Here is a 16,112-nt window from a genome sequence, read left to right as displayed (position 1 = left end):
AAAGGCCAGGGGGAAATTTGGCCAGGACACTGCGGTAACACCCCTACTCTTTTCGAGAAATGCCCTGGGATTTTTAATGACCACAGGGAGTGAGGACCTCAGTTTTACATCTCATCCAAAGGACAGCACGTTTTTACAGTGTAGTGTCCCTGTCACTATACTGGGACATTAGAACCCACACAGACTGCGCCCCCTTCTAGCCCCAATAACATATTTTCCAGGAGTCTCCCATCTAGGTACTGACCAGGCTCACTTCTGCTGAGTTTCAGTGGGCCGGTGGGCTGATAGTTGTGGAATTGCAGGGTGATCTAGCTGCTGGCATTAAAATTTCTGTTTGTTCGCATAACATTTTAAATGGCTACCTTTGGAAATGATAGGCTGAGACTGAGATCCCCAACCACCATCGTGGCCTTGAAATAGTTAATGTTATAGTACTGTTCTACGTACTGTGCTCAAAAGTGATTTTGAATTTCCCAGAACTGAACGGTGCTCTGCGCTTGCCGTACAACGAGACAACACGCAGGCGCGTTTCTCTTCATGCCGAGTCCAGCAATGGCGTCCTCCTTGTGGATGTGCAGGTTATGTATGAGAGGATGGAGGAGTACTTTGAACAGCATAGAGAGACTGAATTTCACGTCGTGGAGACAGACAAGCTCAAGTAATGTAGCTGTTAAAAAAGAAACAACACGCCGGAAAGACGAACTTGGTATTAGACCTAAATATTTATACAGTACAATGTAAATGATGAAAACGTACCTGATTATGAGCTAGATTTTTGCAAACAACTTGTTTGGTCCACGTGAACGTTTAATAAAAAAACTGCCGGTGAAATCCTTTATAATATCTATGTACTATCGTCCTCTACTATGTACGAAAACTACTGGTGCCTCATTTAAATTTCTTTTTAGAGAAGGGATGAGGCTTTGTCAGAATAATTGAAAACAAACCTTTTTGAAATATGTCTGGTGATTTTAGCGATATCAGTCAGATCTGTAACAGTCCTACTGTTTATGGTGTTGACTGTATTGTAGTACAAACTAAGTTCTAACACCAGTTCGCGAAACGCTATCGATTTTTTGTTGATGTTAATATAACGTTTGATGCCATTGAAAATTGCGTATTGAAAATATGAAATTGTTCACTACTTTTACCCGAATGAATGACAAGGTTCTGAAAGAGCACCTCTTAATTTTTCTGTCAGACTAATAATCGGATTAGTACATTCTAATTTGACTATTTTCCTTCAAGCATGTCAGGAGCACAATTACAAAATCAGCAGGATCAGACAGGGAATCCCCAAATTATATGTATATTATTGCAAGTTAAGGGAACAGTAGTGCCTTGAAAACTAAACTTAATACTTAATCATTTAACATTAGAACGTTTTTCAAACTCAAACCATCATATTCTCTTTAATTACTCTGTGTTAATTGTTTTAGCCTTGACTCAACGTTAATAAAATGTAAAAAATCATCCAAGATGATTGTATGGCATTTTCTTTTGGCCTCATGGGGCTATATGTATTATTTTCTTTTACAAGCAGAACCTGTTGATGAAAGAAAATCGTTTTATATGCTTCAAGAAGAAAGGCAGGAACAAGCAGAACGGTCTGTTCTTATAAGCTGCTCTCACAAAATCACTGAAAAAAGGTTTCTGAACTATTTATCAAGACATGGAGATATCAATACCTTCTTCTTCTATGAAAGTTTTGTAAGTACTTATACTTTACTTTACAGCAGGTGAGATTACTGTACTTTAGATCTGTAATCCACACAAATTCCTTTTTTGGAAGATGGAGAAGACTGCATTTTAAAGGATTTCAATGACTACAATGACTTTCAAAAGGCTACAGAAATTATTTTCTGTTTGTTTCTTTGTGCTCATTCTTATTTTCATTCTTTAGGTGTATTTGTTTTATGTACTGCTTAGGTCGTTTGGCTACAGATAATTTTTTCACATCGGGTAATGTCAAAATTGTAACCTTGATTATATATCATAGAATGTAAGTTGGCTCATGTAGTGTTCTTTTTCTTGAAGGGTGTGTACGCCGTGGTGGAATTTTCTAAGAAAGAAAGTGTTGCATCACTTCAGGATGGAGCCAGCATCCCCAGTATTGAGCATGAAGCGACTGTCCCTTTCAAGTCTAGACTTCTTTCACTTAAATTAAATAACCCTGTTGACCAGTCAGGTTCCCAGCCATCTGTACAGTGCCTACCACAATCTCCTGTTCCTATCAGTGAACTCATTCAGAAGCTCTCCAAAGCAGACAGTGTAAGAATTTACCTTTTTTACAACTCCAGCAATGTTTAAAAAATTATATATTATTTCAGAAAGCCTGTTTCTCAGATTGACTTAACATTCTCAATGTTCTATAGTGGAACTGTAAACATCTTCTGGTTTCAGTATGTCGTGAACTTTTATTTTGTTTCCCGTTGTATCATACTTCAAAAATTCAGAAAATGTGCAATTTGCCTATGGTAACATGCTTTAAGTATTGCGATAATGAATGCCAGAACTGGAAACGAATGGTTTTGAAAAAGAAAGTGTTTGCTATTGGAACCAAAGTTTATTAATTGGTATCTGCTGTGATAGGAGAGAACCTGTGGATCTTTATTACTACTGGAACAAGTTAGGGTTTATTCCACACTGAACAGTAGAAAGATTTTGTTTCAATGCAACATCAGAAATGTTTTTTTTCTCTTTTTCCCCACTCCAACTTCCTAACCTTCATTATATATGTTAAAAACTAAAATGTTGTTCTTATTTTTTTAGCCACAGCCAAATTGTTGGTGCTATAATACTGTATATTTCCAGGCTTAGGATTTTGGAAGTCAATATTGTACAATTGCTGATATCTTCAAATTGTATATTTGTTACAGGATCCTGAAGGTTGATGAATAACTGAAGGTCTTCTGTCTCTTTTTTTTAAATCTCAGATAGACCAACAATTATACACCCTTACAGATACCTACGAGTTGACTGAGGAAAGCATTCGGCTGCGCTTTTTAGTTTGCTCTTTACTGAAGGACATTGCAGCAGCATACTTTCCAGAATGCACAGTGAGGCCGTTCGGCTCCACTGTAAACCAGTTTGGGAAGCTAGGTTGTGACTTGGATATGTTCCTGGATTTGGATGCCATCAGTGGCAGGAATTTAAAGAAGGTAGACTACCATTTCCTTTCGTCATTTATTGCTTTCCCTTTTGTTGTCTGTTCAATTAGTGCATACTAAAGCAGAAATAACACACAAAGAGGTTTATCTAGGGTGGACGTCCTGCAGACTGATTGCATTACAGATGAAAGACTCATTTGCCCAAAGCCAAAGTTTAAATATATACAGAGGTATTGAAATGCAACAAATTCTATTGTTTTAAATGTAATGCCTTTCAGTGTATTATTATTATTATTATTATTATTATTATTATTATTTCGTGGATTCAATTAAACCATTCAGATTTGGATTTTTGGTCATAAAAGTATCATTGTTTTATGAATTTAGACAGTTTTGTGATGTATAAAGAGATTGAAGTAGTCAGCAGAAATTTTCATTCCCTTACAGGTCTCTGTTCCTTCATTTTCATTCATTATTTTTACTTTAATTAATAAATATCCGTTGGGCTTTGAAGCTCTGCAAAGTTATGAACCAAAGATCTGATCTTACTAAAGATAATGCTTTTGAAATTGAGGCTAATTTATATTTTAGATATAATGTAGAGGTCTTTCTTTTTAATTTGTATATACTTTATATCATTAGACAAATGAAATGTTTTTTTTCTGTATAATGAAATTATGCTTACAAGCTTACCTCTTATGCGGACAAGCTGAATTGCCTTACACGGTTGTTATACTGAAGAAGTGAGTCACAGGTGTGTATTGACTCCTAAAACTCATATAAGATCAGTTATAAGTCAGCTTTCTAACCCTCAAAAGCAAGAAGAGATACAGTTCTTAGAGTTCTGTTCCTAGATAGCTTATCGTTCCTGCAACTGCTGTGTGTAACTCAAATGAAGATAAAGTACACAGCTGGTCTTTACTTTAGTTAATTATAATTATATTATAATTGATTATACTGATTATTATAATTATAATTAAACCTATTTTTAAGAGAGTGGTGTAGAATATGTTTAATAAGACTCTTCGGAATCTCTCTTTGTAATATTTATTCAGGTACTTTAGTTTTTTTTTTATGTAATACAGCTTGAATATCAGCTGTCACACTATCCCATCTTTTAAAGGGCATATGTCGTTTGATTTAATTCCCCTTATTTTTCTAATTAGGTTGATTTTTTTAATAAAGCTTTAGATGTATTCTTGAAATACATTAAAAACTGTCAACTGAGCAGTGCATTTAGTAACACAGATTGCACAACACAATCAGTAACACAATAATTAATATACCAATGTCTTGAGCAGAGCAAATGAGAGGCATGTAAGATAACATGCTGTATGTGATGTACACTCTTTCTCATAGCTGCCCCAATGTGCTTAACAATAGTCATTGTACACAAAGTGCAATGACTGTTGTACAGTTAACGGTGCTGTTTCTGCTATCAGCAAAGCAGGTTCAGATCTTCTCATGTCTGTACTCCATCAGGTGACAGATCTCATGCCTTGCCTTCAGCTGCAGTGAAGAGTTTGAAGTAAGCCTGTAAAGATAAAGTGCACAAGACCTAGAGTTGTGCTTGTCGCTTGGTGTACGCTGTGCCAGGTTAGTAACAGGCAGCTGTGAATTTGTCGTCTCGCAGACAGCAGGCGCCTTCTCCCTGGAGTACCAGATGAAGAGGGTTTCCTCCGAAAGAGCCGCCACGCAGAGCATCCTGTCAGTAATTGGGAAGTGCATTGAGCAGTTCGGTCCTGGGTGTGTCGGGGTGCAGAAGATCCTCAATGCCCGCTGTCCGCTGGTCCGCTTTGCTCACCAGCCCTCTGGCTTCCAGTGCGACCTGACGGCCAATAACAGGTGAGTCTCCCGGACTGAGGGGAGAAGGCCTGTGCAGACTAAAAATGACTATCTGTTTTTTATTAAGGCTTGATTGGTCTGGAGTTTAGCATGCCGTTTGCAGGCTGTAAATAGGGGTAAAATACATGGAAGGTCCATATCATACCCACACATTTTGTGGATAAGGTTTACCCATGGTCAAATTGCAGGGACCTATATCTCATCCGGCTGTGAAGGAGGTGCAATATCTTTTTGGCTGTCTTTCAGTTTCCTTTATTCTTGATGAACATATGTAGGAATATACTGTACCATGTACTGTACATAGCGCACAGTAAGTTCTGGACCTGTAGAACCAGGAAACTAAATAGATACATCGAATTATAGATAGTTTTTCCACACTGACGTTTGTGGCCACTGTAAAAGCATCCTGCACTTCAGAACTCTGAGCAGAAGAGCATGTTTTTCACTTCTGCTTTTCATTGCTGTATGGTTACTGTGACATTTGTTACTTTAACCCACCCTATGCAAATAAGCAGAGTTCTAAATGACTTGACATTTAGTATTTTTGCTTCCGCCCAGAAGTTCCTCAGTGATGCAAGCTTAATGAGGTAGCAGTAGCAGCTTTAGAATTGGAGCCTTATCTTTTAAAGTGTCCTTAAATACCAGCAAACACAAAGCTGAGGAGGTCTTTGGAAACTAATTCTGCTGTGGGGAGTAGTTTACAAACTAGTCTCTCAGTGAATGGAGTGCAGAATTAGGCTTGTGACACACCTCTGATACCTGATACAGACGACATTGAAAAGGAGTCCATGTGATGCATAAATTAACAGATTAGACTCGGTAGTCTGCTGCATCTTAAGTATTGTATTTGTATAGGGTGCATATAAATTCTGAGTTTACTTTTTTAGATTTTGTTTTACTTTAACCAGGTGAATTGCAGGATAAGTTCAGCTTGTTCAGTTAATAATTACTGGTCCAATGTCGTAATTTAATGTCTTAATTACCGATTTGTATTTTTGACAAAACAGCCCAATTTGTATGAACTGTTTTCAGTATTAAAGTTTTTTTACACAACATTTTAAAAGTAATAAATGTCAAATATAAAGGTATAAAATTAAATGTTGTACAAGTTTAGAATACTGTTGCCATCTACTGGTAGACAGGGGAATGATGAAGAAAGGTAAAATTATTTCCTGTTCATGTTGTTTCAGTGTTACAGACCCATGTTTGAATAACATGACCGGGATTTGTTTTCTCTTACTTATGTATTTTGATCCCAAGGCATACTTTTCGAATATAGACCTTGAGATAGAAAGATTCTCTTATAAAATTTAATGATTTGTTAGGTACCCCATGAAACATTACAAATAAGAGCCTATCAAGGTAATTTCGTAGTTAGTAGCTAATAAATCTCATCCATCCATTTCTTGGAAGAAATCATCAGCATCAAAACAGCTAGGTAGCTTATTCAAATACTCCCACAACCCAAGAGTGGGAACTCTGTGACACTGTATGTCGTACAATATTGGCAGAACATGAACATTTCCACATGCTCCTTTCCAAAATCTTTCTAGTTTCCTTTTCATTTTATGTTGAAATGATATTAGAACAAATGTTAACAATGTTATGCAATCTCAGCGTTTGTATGTGAAACTGAGAGAGGAAGCCGAACAGCGTTGTGTGCTGATCTGTTTCACCAAAGAGACCTGAAACTACTTTTTTCCTTCACGAAAGCCTTGTGGTTTCCTGGCCCCTATATATCCATATATCCAAAGCAGTGACGACTCTGTTTTCTCAAACAAGACACCAAGCAGTAGAATGACAAGCCTAATACTTCCACTTCCTAATGATCTCACTTTAACCTCCTTCTTGATTTGTTATTGAGGAATGTCATTGGATCTAGGTCAAAGAAAAATAGCTTGCAAAGCACTTTGGGACTTTTTTTGCATCAAAGGATTATATAAAATGTACTATGATGGTTGCTTGGTTGTTGTCAGTGAGACATTGTGTGCATTTTCTAATATAGTTATATTTAAAGTGTTGTGAAATCACTCTAAATTCTTGCTGAAATTATTTCATTTAATTAATTAGCAATTAATTCCACACCACAGTGTTTTCTTCAGGATTAGCCTGGCTTTGATGAAAGCTCCCAGCCCAACTCGTGCATTCTACCCCCGTTTTCACAGCAGCGTTAACACATTGAAGTAAAGGTGTGCTCCTCCTGGCACCAGAGGGGTCGCTGGCCCTGTGTGGTCTGGTCTGGTCTGGTGTGCGCTCAGGCATGCTGTGTGTGTCCCCTCTCCCTGCAGGATTGCCTTGAAGAGCTCGGAGCTGCTCTACCTGTACGGGAGCCTGGACCGGCGGGTCAGAGCCCTGGTGTTCAGCGTCCGCTGCTGGGCTAGAGTTCACGGCATCACCAGCAGCATCCCGGGAGCCTGGCTCACCAACTTCTCCCTCACCGTGATGGTCCTCTTTTTCCTGCAGAAGAGAAACTCTCCTGTCATACCCACCCTCGACAGACTGAAGGAGCTAGCAGGTAGACATTTCACATGCGCTCTGACTGAGATTAATAATAATAATAAAAATAAGTTTTCTGGACACCACCACCAATGTGCAGCCCCACCTGGATGATGCAACGGGCGCCAAACTGCTCCTGTATGCCCACACACGTGGGAGGAAGGGCACAGTACTGAAACCAGTTCATAGATGGGGATTATTAGGAGGCCATGATTGATAAAGGCCAGGATACTGGGGTTTACACCCCTTGTCTTTTCGAGACAAATCCTGGGATTTTTAATGAACACTGGGGCTTGGGACCTCAGTTTTTATGTAAGATCCAGAGGATGGTGCCTTTTTACAGTACAGTAAAAGCTGCTGGAATTTTAGTTTTCTGTGTTATTTAAGCATATTTTTACCTTTACCAAATTAATATATTCCTACTTGCTAAAGCCTAAATATGCTCAAATGCCCTCTTAATAAGAAAAAAACAGTAAATAATAACTGGTCACTGGTTTTTCGTTAACAAAGGCCTATTTCAAAACTTCAATACGAACTTTTGCCAACTTCTTTGCAACACTATAAACAGCTATATGTTAAATATGCTGAAACTATTTCCTTATGTAATCATACAGTGTTATAATGGTGTACAATACTATTCTACAGTCGATGAATTGTACATCCTTTGTAAGTTACGATTGAGTTGTGATTCTGGTGTGTATTTCTAATTTATGGCGATGTGTTACATTTACATAGGTAAGGACATTGTGACAGGATAGATGGCTAAAACTCACCTGTTGATTAAAATGGCACTCTGTGGTTCTCTGAAATAAGACCAGTAAAGCTTAGCTTTCATGTCATCGTAGTGTTTTACCATTCCCCTTAGCTAGATGCAGTTTACAATTAGATAAAAAGATCTTGTCCACTGCATTGCATTCTTTAATGGAGTAAAAAAGATTTTTGTCTTGCAATTTTGACAAGTTTTTGTTTGTTTTAAAAACTGCGATGTCTATTTGCTATCAACCTTCTTTACTGTTTCTTCCTTATATGCTGTACATGTGAAAAGGGGTGATGAATACCCTGATGAAAAATGTAGGCTACATCTTTGAACCACTGCCTAAAAATAAGAAAAGTCTGTACTTTACTTATATCTTCATATAAATGAATGTTTTTAACATTAAGTTAATATATCAGCTGACACACACAACCTTCCCCATTAAAGGAGTACACTGTGTACTGTCATCACTCTTAGATAGTCTGTTGCATATTTAAGAGGAGGTTTAGTGTTGCAAAGAAGTTGTCAAATCTAGGGTTAGAAAAAATTAGCAATAACAGTGGTTTGGAAAATGAAGGCAATTTGTAACTAAAAACCAGTTGCTAGTTATTTATTGGACTTTTCTGAAAAAAATCAATAAGATATCAAGGATCCTAGGAGATGAAAATCAGAAAAGGAGAGGATAGCATGAAAGACTCACACACCAACACAATTCATGGACAATCACTTGCACTTTGAACAAGATGTAGTCTAGTCTTTGTAGTCTATGTCTTCTGTTATCCAATTATTTCCTCCTTAGACCAGGTGCCAGTGGTCACCAAATGAATTGAGCAGTGCAGTCTTACGTTTTCATAAAAACATTAATATATGATTTTATTCTGAAAACTGAATTCTCTTTAACGTGATCCCTAACATTCAACTCATTGAATTTCAGATGCAGTGAGATCTTATAATTTGATGAAACATTGTTGGTTTTTATACCCTTTTCCACTAATTTGATTATGTTATAGAAACTCAAACCCACTGTGAAGAATAAAGGATGCATGTTTTGCATTGACTTTTAAAAATGCATATTTTGTGTTTCAATAAGGACCCATGGATAAAGTTACCATTGAAGGGAACGACTGCACTTTTGTTAGCAACCTCAGCAAGATTAATGTACCAGAAAACACAGAAACCTTAGGTGGGTAAACGTCAGTGCTATTTTGTAGTGTAAATATACCTTTATAGTTCTGTCATTCTCATATATGTCTTCCTCTCTTTGTAGAGCATCTTCTTCAGGAATTCTTTGAATTCTATGCAAACTTTGCCTTTGGTAGATTGTCCATCAACATAAGAAAGGTAAGACTCTGTCATGAGCTTATACTGTAAATAATCTCGAAAACGTAGGGAATGTTTGATCAGTTTTGCAAACAGACCAGAAGGACCAGTATGTCATTCTGCTTGACCCAGAGCAGTTGCCCGTATTTCATTTTAATAGGGATGGTACGTAAGCAGCTGGAATAACGCTTAGAATTTGGAGCGTGTGGTACAGGTTCATACACCTGTGGAAAGTTCATAGAAGAAGGTACACCAGAAACGCAAAAAAGAATTTAAATAATTGTGACTATTGTGCAGCAGTAGTTGTTTAGAAGGCTTGCACTTACAAGACATTTTAAATAATGTGTTGTCTGTGAGCTGTGAGTGTAAGAACACCCCTTTTGCTACAGTTCACTGTGATGCCAGGTGGGCTTGGTTACAGCCTCTACCTGCTAGAGAGTAAATTGGACACCTGCCCTGACTGACTGATTGGACTCCTGTGGAATGGAATTCTCCAGGCAGGAAACGGTTCGTGTGTTTGGCCCTCTGGGTAATTGGACATTCCTCAGGAGAGCAGTCAGAGTATATCTCCAGGCAGGTGCAGAGGTTTGGGAGTTGTATATAAGCTCCTGCAGTTCAGCGAGGGAGTTAATAGTTGAACAGCAGAGAGTTTAGATAGCATAGGACACATTTTCTTCCCCTGTGCTTTAACAGAGGCAGTTCTAACAACAGTTTAAGCTTGTAGAGTTAGACAGAGATAATAAAAAAAAAAACTTGCACAGGTTTTGTTATGGATTGGATTTAGTAAAGCATTTAGTAAAGTATTTTAATTATAATTCTCCAGAGTCTCTGGGGAGCAGTAGATTGGTGCTGCTAATAGTTGGAAACTGGGTGCCAGTGGATAAGCCAGGCAAAGCGTACCAGTAGGACTCAGAGGAGATGGGGAACATGCTTCTTCCTGTGAAGAGAAGACTGGCTGTGGAGTTGTAAGGAAGAAAAACTGAGATCCAAGAAGAGCTTACCTGTTCCTGCTTTCCTGATGATTTTATTGAAGATCGAAGAGCTGTTTTGCAGGAGATGAAGAGAAATTGAACAGACAGTGCTATAAATGCCTCAAGAGTGATTGATTGTTTTTTGGGACTGAGCAGGTTTTTCCGAAAGGAGACTACCGGTACATCGTAGGAGCCCAGGGGGGCTCCATCAACCAAACGCTGATAGATCACCCACAGGCGCACGCGTCATCTGGCGCCTTGCCGGCCTGGGGTGTTTGTGGTTGAGGCGTTTGCATTCACCTTTCACTGGAGTGGACGTGAGGATTCAAGGGCTCTCAAGGACCTTGTTGACTGTGGACTTTGTGTTCCAAGGTATAGAGTGAGGAGCTCTTTCAGCATGAGAGCTGCAGAGGAACAAGTAGAGGTTCATTCCACGCTGAAGAGTAAAGCAAAAGCGGTGACAGCTTTGTGGACTTCGAGCTGTGTGAAGGCACTCTAAGGCAGTTCAGTAAAATCAGCTTCACCAGGGCTGGAGGTCTGACGCTGGTGTGTTCGTAGAAATAAGCACAGCTTTGCAGGTATCTGCTTTAACGGGACCAAGCAAGTGTGGCTTTAAGAAGACACTTCGGAAAGGACGGCCTGGGATTCAGTTTTCAAAGGCTTCTCAAGGGGAATTCAATGGGATAAAATAGCTGTCCTGCTTTCTTTAAGTGGTCATCGTGATTTGTGCCTGTAGGGATTTACATAGCAATCTGAGCGGGAGAACCCAGTTTGTGCCTGTCAGATGGAGGATACCCAGTTCTGTTCAGTCCCCAGTGCGCAGTCCAGTCTGGGAAAGCCGCTGTTACAGTATGTTCGAGCTGTCGCGAATTGGGATGGCACTTCTGACCATCAGCCCTCACAGCCTGTGTTCGCTCTTCAGTTAAATGGGATACATGGATATATGGGCAGGCTGGCCCTTTTAATCCTTCTGACTTTTTAGTCAAGCAGAGGCAGTGAGATTGTGCGTGCAATAATTAATGATTTCCATTTATTTTAAAACTTGAACTAAATCCTACCATTTTATGCCGCAAATCACAGCCTGGTTCAAAGTTTTCCTCATTTCAATACCTACTCTATGTGCTTTAGTGTTTGTGAATGGTGACGGATAACTGTGTTGAACCCTCTGGTCTTCTCACTCCACCTATAGGATTTGTAATCTTATTCTTGTTTGTTTTTTTCTCGTAGAACCACAATGTAAATTGTGTCTCAAATGTGGTAGAAGTACTCTAAATGTACTTCTGATATTGTTATACATTGTACAGGGCAGCTAGTAAGGCTTTTAAATCAATTGAAATCATTTGGGGATGGAAATTTAACTAAAAGTAAAATTGGGACCTGAACCAGTGTGCTGATGAAGCACATTTCTAAAAGTTAAAACACATGGGGATTGATGATAGAATTCAACCACATTACAGATATATCTGCTGTGGATACTTATACACTGTAGCTGGGATTTTAAACTATTCTGACATTTGCGTTTCATGAAAGCACATTTTCATCTCAGTTTACGGCAAGATTTGAGATAAATGCCTGAACGAGGGTTAAACTTAGCCTTTCCACAACATGGACATGTTTGTGTCTTTGCTATGCGTTAGGATGAATTTTGAATGCAGGAAAAGTGTGTTTTTGCTGTTTCAATTTTTGGGCCCAATATTTGCATCTTTTTTCCACATGCTAAACTCTTGTTTTTTTGCATTTCAATGCAAACATTAGGTTACGTTTAGCCAACCTTTAGGGTTAGGATTACAATTACCACTAACGTTTATACGAACGTTATTCCTGTGATCAGGGAGACTTTAAAAAAAGTAATGTTACTGAACCAAATTAGTTTACAGATCTACGTTTAGTTTTGTGCTGCTGCCTTGTTTGAATTGTGATTTTCTGCCATGGATGGTTCAAGCAGTGTGCGGTGAAGCCCGTTCAAATACAACGTTTTGTCTTTAAAGGCTCTTCCAATCCTGGTGTCCATGGGTGGCGAGCCAGAGCAAGACAAGTTCCACATTGAATGTTCTTGCTCCAGTACGACCCCCTGTTGTTATTTGCCAGCAGAGTTATGACGTTCTCTCCCTCTAACTCAAGTGAATAATGTCAGGATTGTAACTGCTGGTTTTCATTATGCGAGTAAAAAATCTCCACTTTTTCAGACCAGAAAACATAATGTGAGAACTGTTTGTTCAGATAATGATTCCGTACCTGGGAGTTTAGATGAAAGGAACACAAGCAGACACACTGGTTCTGTCAGGCCAAGGTTGGGAATCTCTAACTAGACCATTACAAAGCAGCGGCCGCCATATTGTCACCCTCCCTCCTCTGCCCTGCTAGTGGTGTGCCTCGTCTGTGCAGTAACAGGGCTGTTCAGTCCTGCAGTTAGAGTCGGCTCTATTCCCCCATGCTAATTTGATTCTGACTTACTGTCTCGAGAGAGGACTTCGCAGTATGCCCAGTCATGCCAACTGCTCATGGCAAGAGCTAGGGGCTGTATTTTAACACTGGTCACCAGAGATTAAAGCTTGGGAGACATTTAAATACAATTGGATTTGCTTTACCCATCGTTGGGGACATGGATGGGACTTTCAGAAGAGTGTTTCCTTATGATCAGAAATGTCTTGGCTTCACCTTCAGTATTGCACCTGGTATCTTTTTTTTTTCTCGTAGGGTAAGGAGCAGAACAAGCCAGATGCCTCCCCCTTGCACATCCAGAACCCCTTTGAACCATCTCTCAACGTCAGCAAGAATGTGAACCAGACCCAGCTGGAGAGGTTTGTGGAGCTGGCCAAGGAGAGCTCCTGGATCCTGGCGCAGGGTGAATCGAGGAGCCCCTCCAGGACTGGGGACCAAGCCTGGGGCCTGGCTGCTCTCCTGTTGCCCTCCGTCTCCCAGCCGGGAAAGAGCCGGAAGAGGAGGAAAAGGGAGCCTGCCAGTGAAAGGATAAAGAGCCTGCTGGAGTCTCTAAAGACCAATAAGTTACATGGCAAAACTACTGGAAATACAGTGAGCAGTGAGAGGACAGTTCCTAACAAGTCCCACTAGAGGGCACTGTGGAAATTATTTCCCTTCCCTACACTGTGTATTGAAGCCTCTCCTGATAGGATAGGAGAAAAACTAGATATGTCAAGGCAAACTGTTCTGCACCTTCACCGGACAGGTTTGCATATAGAAGAAGAATACCCGAAGTCTTAAAAAGTTTTAAGATTTTAAATTTTCTTCTTCAGTGGATTGCCATGACTGATTTGTATGTTTTTTTATGGTTTCCATATGTGTATGTTTGTACAGAAAATATTCATTTTACGAGAAGGCATGCATATAGAGAGACTCTCCCATGCATACTTTTATAAGCTTCCACAAAAAATAAATACCAGCTTTTATTAATCAGTTATAGTACTCTTGAGATTATCTTGAAACATAATTAGGGATGTGCAAAAAAAAATGAATATTTCATGAAACTAAAAAAAGCGTTCAGGAGCATGAAAGACTGTAAACCCATTTGTCTTTACTAATTTGTTGGTATCTTGATTAACAGGTTTCTCTGGTAGGAAAACATGACTTAAAATGACCTGTATAAAACAAGGTGTAGTAATTTTGTTTTGATATGTACCTATAATGCTGTACAGCAATTCTACAGCAATTCTATAGTTTTTGAAGCTTACATAGGCCAGACACATCTAATTCTCAAGGACCACATAAGTTTTACCAGACCAGGCTCCACAGTTTTTCAGTATTTGGTAAACATTCCCAGTGTTGTCTTTCAGGGAGCTGCAGAAATAAACTTTTGCACATGTCCGTACATTTTTTAATTGGGTGTTCAGATTGCAAACAAGACTTTCTAGCTTTGGGGTTTCTGTAGACTTTGTGGGGCTGCCTGTGGTTTTCTTTGTTTGAACTTCCTCTGATGTATTCTAGTGTGTAAACAAAATAAGAGGCATTTGTTCCACTAAACAAATTCTGAGCATAAAAATCTTGTTTTTACATATTGTTGTATTTAATGTAAAATGTCAAACTTTCTTATTGCAAGTTGAAACGCTCATGGGAGCTGAGCAATTCCCTTTAAAAACCTAAATTAATTTGCTGCAAAAAAGGGAATATTTGTTGCCTAAGCCTTTCAAAAACTGTGATGTGTAGTTATGTGTGGATAAACTAGCTGTTAAGTAATTGGCCTATGGAGTTGACTATTTCAAGAATAGATATTAATTGCTGTTCAAACAGTGTTCTCTTAACAGTAATTGAGCAGTTGTTTTAATACAGCAACAAATACTAATCATATATTAAATTATACTGTAGTTTCATTAGGGTAACTATATTATAAAATTCTGTACCTTGTTGTAAAATTGTTTCCCTAGGGAGATCCTTTATGGAGTCATTTAGCTCCAAAAGAGTAAATGACTCTATGGTGTATGAAGATGTTTTAGAAGAATCACTGCATTGAAAACACGCATAGTTGCACTGTTTCTCAGCTTAGTATGATGCAAGTTTAACAATTAAAATCCCTTTTGTCATCCCACCCAATAGCCCAGAAAACAAGCAAGTGAGTTGAATGTGTTTCATTGTCTTGTTTTTGTCATGGATCACAAAGACTTCGGGTAGAAGTTTGTAATACTTAACTAATGGTCTCCCCAGTTACAAGGTCCAATTGCAAGGTGAGCTTTATAAATACACAGGTACCTCCTGACCTCCTATAATGGACAGCAGCTGTCCTCATAAATTAATTTCTCACTTCTGCAAGTCATGTCTTCAGCAAGGACACTCAGAATTTGCAAGGTAGCTGGAATTGGCTGTTTAATTCATATTTGTAAAAAGCCAAGTAATACTAATCATTTATTGTGCTCATTAAGGCGCAGTACTGTACGGGCTGGTTGACCTGACACAGTTGTGAATGCCCTTTTATAATGACGCAAGGAGTATGTTCAAATGGGGTGGAGCTGTGGCACTGTGACTAAGGATCTGCAACTGTGGCTGCAAGGTTGCCGGTTCAAACCCTCGGCTGGCAGAGGAATCCTACCCCGTTGGGCCCATAGCAAGGCCCTTAACCCCAGTTGCTCCAGGGGCACCGTATAAATGGCTGACCCTACACTCTGACCCCAAGCTTCTCTCTCCCTGTCTGTGTGTCTCATGGAGAGCAAGCTGGGGTATGCGAAAAGACAAAATCCTCATACAAGAAATTGTATATGGCTAATAAAGTGATCTCTCTCTCTTATAAATGGAAGGTGTAGCCTAAGTGTTTTTGGTGGTCTCTTCCTCTCCTAGTTTTAAAGAGTTTAGAGGCTATGTGAGGGGCAGAAGGTGAAGAGAAGATTAAGATAAAAGAGATGGGGTTTGCTTTCAGCTTAAAAGTTGAGAAGCTTCTCACAACCCACAGCTTTTTGGTAGATTCAGTCTTTCAATCTTGCCGTTTTAGAAAAGCTTACTATCCTTTACTTATGCCTCATTATTAAAAAAAGGAATCGTTTTTTTTTTTCTAAGGAACAAGTATCAGATGTTTCAAGGCTTAGCTGATATATCCAGAACCACGTAACCAAATCAGAAAAGATCATTGGGGAGTGAAACAAAATTGCTTTTCAGGAGCCAACAATCTACAGT

The 16,112-nt window shown here is 39.0% G+C and overlaps 1 protein-coding gene across 3 annotated transcripts; it reads left to right on the top strand.

Moving 5' to 3' along the window:
* Positions 1-487: 487 nt before the first annotated feature.
* mtpap (mitochondrial poly(A) polymerase) lies at positions 488-15,733 on the top strand. 3 transcript variants are annotated; one of them, XM_015353928.2, is made up of 9 exons: positions 488-658; positions 1,544-1,710; positions 2,038-2,271; positions 2,937-3,161; positions 4,744-4,955; positions 7,244-7,470; positions 9,296-9,388; positions 9,473-9,546; positions 13,194-15,733. In XM_015353928.2, the coding sequence occupies exons 1-9, from the start codon at positions 538-540 to the stop codon at positions 13,566-13,568; spliced, it is 1,728 nt and encodes a 575-aa protein (XP_015209414.1). In that variant the 5' UTR covers positions 488-537; the 3' UTR covers positions 13,569-15,733. The 3 variants fall into 3 exon arrangements, with proteins under 3 accessions (XP_015209414.1, XP_015209413.1, XP_015209412.1); XM_015353927.2 differs by having other exon boundaries at positions 489-706; XM_015353926.2 differs by having other exon boundaries at positions 489-706; positions 1,541-1,710.
* The last annotated feature ends 379 nt before the right edge of the window (positions 15,734-16,112 follow it).

Source organism: Lepisosteus oculatus, chromosome 6 (assembly GCF_040954835.1).
Source record: "Lepisosteus oculatus isolate fLepOcu1 chromosome 6, fLepOcu1.hap2, whole genome shotgun sequence".
Classification (NCBI taxonomy): Eukaryota; Metazoa; Chordata; class Actinopteri; order Semionotiformes; family Lepisosteidae; genus Lepisosteus; species Lepisosteus oculatus.
This window is presented reverse-complemented; position numbering and strand designations above follow the sequence as displayed.